Source organism: Rhincodon typus, chromosome 6 (assembly GCF_021869965.1).
Source record: "Rhincodon typus isolate 14 chromosome 6, sRhiTyp1.1, whole genome shotgun sequence".
Classification (NCBI taxonomy): domain Eukaryota; kingdom Metazoa; phylum Chordata; class Chondrichthyes; order Orectolobiformes; family Rhincodontidae; genus Rhincodon; species Rhincodon typus.
In genome coordinates this window covers 17,766,632-17,774,406 of record NC_063337.1, presented here as the reverse complement: position 1 = coordinate 17,774,406, position 7,775 = coordinate 17,766,632, and the positions used below count along the sequence as shown (strand labels likewise).

Below are 7,775 nucleotides of genomic sequence, written 5' to 3'. Positions count from 1 at the left end.
TTGTTATCTCAGATTCTCCAGCATCTGCAATTCCTATTATCTCTGATACATTTTCTACTTAGCTGTTTCAATGTACTTATGTCTATAAGTCACTGAGATTTCATTGAAGATCATAGAAACCCTACAGTACGGAAACTGGCCCTTCGGCCCAACAAGTCCACACCAACCCTCAGAGCATCCCAACAAGTCCACACCAACCCTCAGAGCATCCCACCCAGACCCATCCCCATATAAACCACCTAATCTACTTCGGGCAATTTAGCATGGCCAATCCACCTCACCTGCACATCTTTGGACTGTGGGAGGAAACCGGAGCACCCGGAGGAAACCCACGCAGACACAGGGTGAATGTGCAAACTCCACACAGACAGTGGCCTGGAGGCAGGAATCAAACCCAGGTCCCTGGCGCTGTGAGGCAGCAGTGCTAACCACTGTGCCACGGTGCCTACAATGGTCTTGTAAAAACGATTCATGTTTGAAATTGTGGATGGCAGTGGTAAACAATGCTGCTTCTAATGGTGTTTTTCAGCGTATGGATATCCAAGGACTGTGCGTAGCAGTGACTTCTGAAACCAAAGGTCAATGACTTGGGACACCGAACAGAGCACACAAGATCTCAGACAGTTGCATGGCCCAGGGCCAGCGTTCCTTCTAATTCTCCTTGAGAAGATGATAGTGGATCCACGTGTCACTTCCACTGTGGCGTTCTTTCGGGCTGTTTCAGGGTTTTGAGCTGGCAATGTTATAGATGTGGAAATAAATGCCCAATGCAGGATGGCATTTCACTCAAAATGGAAGTTGGAGCTTGTGAAGTTCCCATGAGCACCTACTGCCCATGTCTACTAGCCAATACGAGGTCACATATTTGGAAGGTGCTGCTGCAGAAACATTGGCGAGTTGTAGCTCATCCTGTAAGAAGTACGCAATGCCACCATGGAAACGATGGATGCAGCAACGTTTGTAGTTTTAACGTGTGAAACAGTTACACGATCTTGAAAGCTAAGTTTAGGGCAAATTCCTGATGGCCATTTCCTTTTAAAGATTTCTTCCTGTTCACCAAACTTCCAAGAGTAATTCCACCTGGAATTATTTTTATCTAAATCAAAGTAAAAGTGCTGGATACTGAAATGCTTCAACAGCAACTTTTCAAAGAATTTCTTCATCCGAATTTCTTTGACCTTCCACTAACTGGCCCCCTCAATTGGTTCATTCTGCTCCACCCTTTCCAGACATTACTGTGACAAACTCTTCCCTCATCTATCTGTGCCAATTACAAACTCTTACCTAATCTGCTTTCCATTTATTATGTGGTCACTATTTCCTATGATTTCTTCTTGTCCCATTCATAGAGTCATAGAGACACACAGCATGGAAAGAAACCCTTTGGCCCAACTTTTCCATGCTGACCAGATATTCTAAATTAACCTAGTCCCATTTGCAAGCATTTGGCCCATATTCCTTTAAACCCTTCCTGTTCTTGTACCTGTCCAGATGCCTTTTAAATATTATAATTGTACCAGCCTCTGCCACTTTCTCTGGCAGCTCACTCCAAAGGCCCCTTAGTTGCCTCTTATGTCTTTCCCCTCTCACCTTAAACCAATGCCCTCTAGTCCTGGACTCCCCTACCCTGGGGAAAAGACCTTGAGTATTCACCCTAGCCATGCCCATTGTAATTTTATAAACCTCTATAAGGTCACTCCTCAGCCTCCAACATTCCAGGGAAAGTAGCCCCAGCCTATTCAGCCTCTCCCTGTAGCCAAACCCTCTAACCCTGGCAACATCCTTGTAAATCTTTTCTGGACCCTTTCAAGTTTAACAACATCTTTCCTAATAGCAGGGAGACCAGAACTGAATGCAGTATTCCAAAAGTCCCGTTGTTACTGTTACATTACAGACAATGGGCTATTTAATTGGCCATTAGGATCCCCTATTCCGTTTAGCGCTCCTCATTGCAGGAAGCACCCAGTGAAAATTAAGGAATATCACTCCAGTGGGGTTTACAATTCGGCCATTTTGGTGGTGTTGAAAATTTACATTCAACAAGTTCTGTGAAGTGAGGTGACAATAAGAACAAAATTCACTGAAACTTCAGGAAGACCTTGAGCTCAGTTACTCTTGGATGGAGGGAACCAGCAACGGAGCATGGGGGATGAGAAGTACAGGCAGTCCAGAACTAGGGGTCACCATGGAAGGATATGGAGTGGCCCGTTTAGGACTGAGATGAGAAGAAATTCCTTCACCCAGAAAATGGGAAAACTGAATAATTATCTGTTTAATAATTGAGGTTAAGACATTTGAATATTTTCAAGAATGAGATACAGTTTTTAGGGCTAAAAGGGATCAAAGGGTAGATGGAGAAAGCACGATCAGGATACTGAGTTACATGATCAGCTGTGATCGCATAGAACAGTACAGCAGGCTTGAAGGGCTGAATGACCAATCCTTGCTCCTATTTTCTATGCTTCTATGAAAGGGAGTTTCATCCAAGAACAGGTGAGAAACATACTGGGTATGGCAGATGAGAGAAGCTAGAGCCAGAGAGACACTATGATGGAGAAATGCTGGAGTCCAATGGTTGACTGGAGGCATTCTAATAGGTGTCCTTGAGTAACAGAGAGGAGGCAGGAGGAATGGCAGCCAGGGCATATACAAAGGGTTTCAAACTTTTTTTTTTATTCTCTTGTGAGACAGGGGCATCGCTGGCTGGCCAGCATTTATTGCTCACCCCTAGATGCCCCTGAACTGAGCGGCTTGCTAGACCATTTCAGAGGGCAGTTGAGAGTCAACCTCACTGCTGTGGCTCTGGAGTTAGATGTAGGCCAGACAAGGTAGGATATTAGTGGGCCCAGGTGGGTTTTACTGACAATCCGCAATAGTCATCAGTAGATTCTTAATTTCAGACATTTTTTATTGAATTCAAATTCCAGCATCTGCTGTGGCCAGGTCTCCGGTACGTTAAATGAATTTATGGATTATATCACTGGGCCATCACCTCCCCATGACACTTGCTAAATGTTTGTGCACAGTTATGCTGAGAATGTGTATGGGCTCTTTACTTCTCAAGTCTGACAAATATGCAAAAATTTCAACAGGATTGTTACTTGTTCATCTTCAAATGCAGCAGCCCTTCCAAATTAAAAGTCACACGTGATTAGGTTTAGAGCCTTTTTATCATATGGTGCCATTTCAACACTGTTCAGCCATGGATCTGTTTACTCCACTCTTAAGAGGTCTGACTACCTTAATCTGAACAAATGCAACTTACCAATGGCTGAGAAAAGGCACATCACAAAAAGAATGATCACACACCAGAAGACGTCTACATTCATTTGTCTTTCCAGCTTGCTGCGTTTGTAGCGTGGTCCATTGTTGTTTAACAGAGCTTTGGTCTCATGACCTGAAAGAATTGGAGAAAAATGGTTAAGACCCAAGAATGCATCATTATCGAGAGCTCAGGCAGCTGGCAATATTAGCCCTACACCAACAAGTCTGCTTCAGAAAGACTGTCACAATATATTAATGGTGTGCAACTAAAATTGTTCAAATATCCATCATGATGGGAACAGAATACTTTCAGATCTAGGTCCCAGAACTTAAATTTCAGTCATAAGTGTCACATCAGTTATCTATCTCAATCATTCACAATGGGTATAAATCCTTACGGAGTTTACAAAATATCTACCACTATTGATCTGACAGAAATCTAACCAGCCTGTGCCAATTTTCTTTATTATTATCCCTTTAAATATGAATATCCCTTTAAAAGCTTTCTATGGCATCCTGGATTTTTTTTTATCTTGCATCGTTACTATAGTGAAACCATATCGAGAAAACTCCTGGGACTTCAAACATCGGAACTTGTCGATCCTCGGTGTTTCCTCACATAGCTTGTGCAAATGCTGCTTCCCAATGGCTGTTGAAACAGTTCTTAATTTATATCACCCTCACTCGTACTTTTTAATACCTGCAATCTTTTCTGTCGACTCTTTGTTTTTAAACATTAATTTGCCAATTTAGAAACAAAATCCTTTTTTGGGTTCTACCGTGGCACATGAAGTGTCAAAGTAAGAAAATTCTGCTACAGCGATACAGCGCATTAGTTTCTGCACCCAGTGCACTGTGAGAAATTTATGTCACCTTACTGAAGCGGGGACGTGCTTGCATTAGAAGCCAATTACAGCTGGTTAATTTGGCTGATTCCTGGGATGAAGAGGTTGTTTTCTGAGGAAAATTTAAATAGGTTGGGCCACTACTCATGGGAGTTCATTCAGTTGTAGGACCTGGGCGTCGCTGGCTGGCCGACATTTATTGACCGTCCCTAATTGCCCTTGAGAAGGTGGTCGTGAACTGTCTTCTTGAACCACTGCAATCCACGTGCTGTGGGTTCACCCACAATGCCCTTAGGGAGGGAATTCCAGGATTTTGACCTAGGACAGTGAAGAAACGGTGATATAGTTCCAAGTCAGGATGCTGAGTGGCTTGGAAGGGAGCTTGAAGGTGGAGGTGTTCCCATATATCTGCTGTCCTTACCCTTCTAGGTGGAAGTGGTCGTGAGTTGGAAGGTGCTGTCTGAAGATCTTTGGTGAATTTCTGCAGTGCATCTTGGAGACTGTACACACTGCTGCTACTGAGCGTCGGTGGTGGAGGGAGTAGATGCTTGTGGATGTAAGCTGCTTTGTCCTTGATGGTGTTAAGCTTCTTGAGTACTGTTTTATTAGAAGATATAACATTCTGAGTGGGCTTGAAAGGTTGTTTCCCTTTTGGGGGAATCTAGAAGTAGGGGGCATAAGTTTCAAAGTAAGGGGTTATGATGGAGATAAGTGAGTAATTTCTTTTCTCTCAGAGGGTTCTTAAGAGTTTAAATTCTCGTCCACGGTGCGGAATGGAGGCTGGGTCATTGAATATATTCAAGACTGAGTTAGACAGATCTTTGATTGACAAGTGAATCAAAGCTTATGGGAGACAGATAGGAACATGGACTTAAAGCCACATCAGATTTGTCTGAAGCTTGACCATATCCTTCTGGCCTTACTCTGTTATATGGCACTAACAAATCAACTTGTGGGGGAAGTCAGCAGGTTAGATAATGGTTATAGAGCTCAGGAGGACACAGTGGTAATGTCATTGAATTGAGAATCCAACAGCCTGGGAGATGGTGAAATGAATAATTCTGAATCAAACTCCCACTGTGTTCACCAATGTTGTTTGGGGAAGATCATCTGTCATTCATATCTGGTCAGGCCTGTATGGGACTCCAGACACACAGCCATCAGTTTGACTCTTAAGTGCACTCAGAAATGGCCCTAGCAAGCCATTCAGCTTAAGGGCAATTACAATTGGGCAACACATTGCTAATTTTTTGCCAGCAACACCCCCATCCCATGAAAGAGTAATTTTAAGAATGTAACTACTTCTGGCCTGCTCTTTAAGCCACAACATTTATTTGGCTGCTCCTAGTTAAGTTTCTGGTCAACAGTGACTTATAGTCATAACGTAACCCTTTCAAGTCCCAGACCTTTCAGGCAGAATGCACACTACCCCTTCAAAAGGCCAGAATGTAACCTCCCCCTATCCATCTCAAAACTGAGGCACAATGACCAGAACTGGACTCTAAATGTGAGTCTGACCAGGACTTTCAAAAAATCGAAACTTTGATTCTCCACTTCACAATTGTCCTCTTGAGACAAAGGCCAACAACCCAACATCCATTTCATCTCCAAAATTGTATGATAGTAATTTGTGCACATAGTCCTCACAATGCCTTTGGTCTGACTTCACTGCAAGAGGAATTGAGTTCTGAAGTAGGGATGCATTATTGCAGTTATACAGGGCCTTGGTAGGACTACACCTGGGGATTATGTACAGTTACGGGCTCCCTACCTAAGGAAGGATATACTTGCCATAGTTGAACTGCAGCAGAAGTTCACTAGGCTGATACCAGGGAAGGCAGGACTGTCTTGGTTTGACTAGGCCTGTATTCACTAGTTTAGAAGAATGACAGGGGGTCTAATTGAAATGCGTAGAATTCTAACAGGGCTGGGAAAACTAGATGCAGGAAGGATGTTTCTCCTGGTTGGGGAGTCTAGAACCAGAGTCTCACGATATGGGATAAACCACAATGAAGGAAACATTTCTTCACTCAAAGGGTCCTGACCTATGGAATTCTCCAGGATAGAAAGCTGTGGAGGCCAAGTCCAAGGGATGTGGGCCAAATGCTGGCAAATGGGACTAGATCAGATTGGGACGTCTGGTTGGCACGTACATGTTGGACCGAAGGGTCTGGTTCCATGCTGTTTGACTCTATGACTCTAAGTCACTGAATATATTGAAGAAAGATAGTTTTGTTTTAGATTTTAAAGGCATCCAAGGGATATGGAGAGTAAATGGGGAGAATATGAGACAGAGGATTATATTGAATGGCCGAGCATGTTTGAAGGGCCGAATGGCCTACTCCTGCCCCTAGTTTTCAATGTTTCTATGTATGTAGCCGTTTGTCTCTTGCTATTAAGAAAATATCCGCATTTATGCCTTAGATTCAAAGTGCACAGCCTCTTATTGCTCCATATTGAACTGCACCTGCTATAATATTGCTCAGTTGGCTGTGCCCATTTATAACGTACTGCTGCCATCTCCACAGGTTTCTGTGCCTTTTAACAATACTAGCTGCAAACCTGGACGTGCATCTCTCTGTTTCTTTATTCATTAATCCATTATTAGAATAAGACCAAAGCAAATTTTGTCCATTTGTCTATGTTTAGATTGATCTATTTAAGGATTGCATCTGCTGGTGGATGCCTCGATATCCAAATGTTACAATCAACTTGCAAAATCTCTCATTCACCAACCACCAGCTCACAGCCCCAAAACACCATTAAACAGAAAGCATTCCACTCATCACAGCTCTCTGAGATAATGGGCGCTTCATTGCTACAGTCGCTCCAACTTTGACCAAATACCAAACAATTCCACAGTTACCTCTGATGTCATGTGCTTTCACTTCTGCTAATAATCTTTCATGCAGAAACATGATCAACTGCATTCAGATATAGATAGCATCCAATGCCACTGGTTTTGCTATCAATCTCCTCAAATATATAAATTGTACTGATTTTACAGCACTGATCCTCCAGAGGCTTGAGAGTCAGCTCAAATACACAAAGCTCAGCTGTACAAAGGTGAATATATCATGGTGCTCAAGTTGTGCTGGGTCACCTGTAACAGGGTCAGGTAGTGAAGCTCACTAACTGTGGAGCATAACCTTCCAGAAGAGCAAGGAGTGCAAATGAAATAAAAAAGCCCCCTGGTGACCCAAGGTTTGTTCATTCACATTTTAATAATTGGAAAGTCCTTACTGATCAGCTGATGAGGAAATACCTTTAACGTTTTGCAGACGGAAGCAGCAACACTCAGGAGTGAGCACAGTGGGTATTCACGCTTCCAAACTCAGATTGTGACAAACAGATGACAAAAATGTGGCTCTTCTTTAGCACACCACTTGGCAGGGTACCAAGGATGTACAATTGTCATTAACATAACTTTCAGGAGCCAGTACAGACACCATGAGTCAAATAGCCTCCTTCTGCACTGTAAAATTCTAGGATTTGATAAACAGAAACGGGTGGCAATGTACTGCAGGCTACTCTGATAGATTCACACACTCAAAGATAATTTCTTTTGCATGTTGTCACTCTGAATTATCAGATTGTTTCTTCAAATGTGTAGCACCCATGGTTTCTTCATCAGAACTTGTTTCCTTTCTTATAGCTATCGCTTGC

General features: G+C 42.9%; 1 protein-coding gene across 1 annotated transcript in view; it reads right to left on the bottom strand.

The window, feature by feature from the left end:
* atp10a (ATPase phospholipid transporting 10A) overlaps window positions 1–7,775 on the bottom strand; it is a 209,487-nt gene that overhangs the window by 110,574 nt on the left and 91,138 nt on the right. Inside the window, exon 5 of the mRNA XM_048597761.1 lies at window positions 3,266–3,397. Coding sequence (XP_048453718.1) covers window positions 3,266–3,397 — 132 coding nt within the window. The remainder of the gene's footprint in view (window positions 1–3,265; window positions 3,398–7,775) is intronic.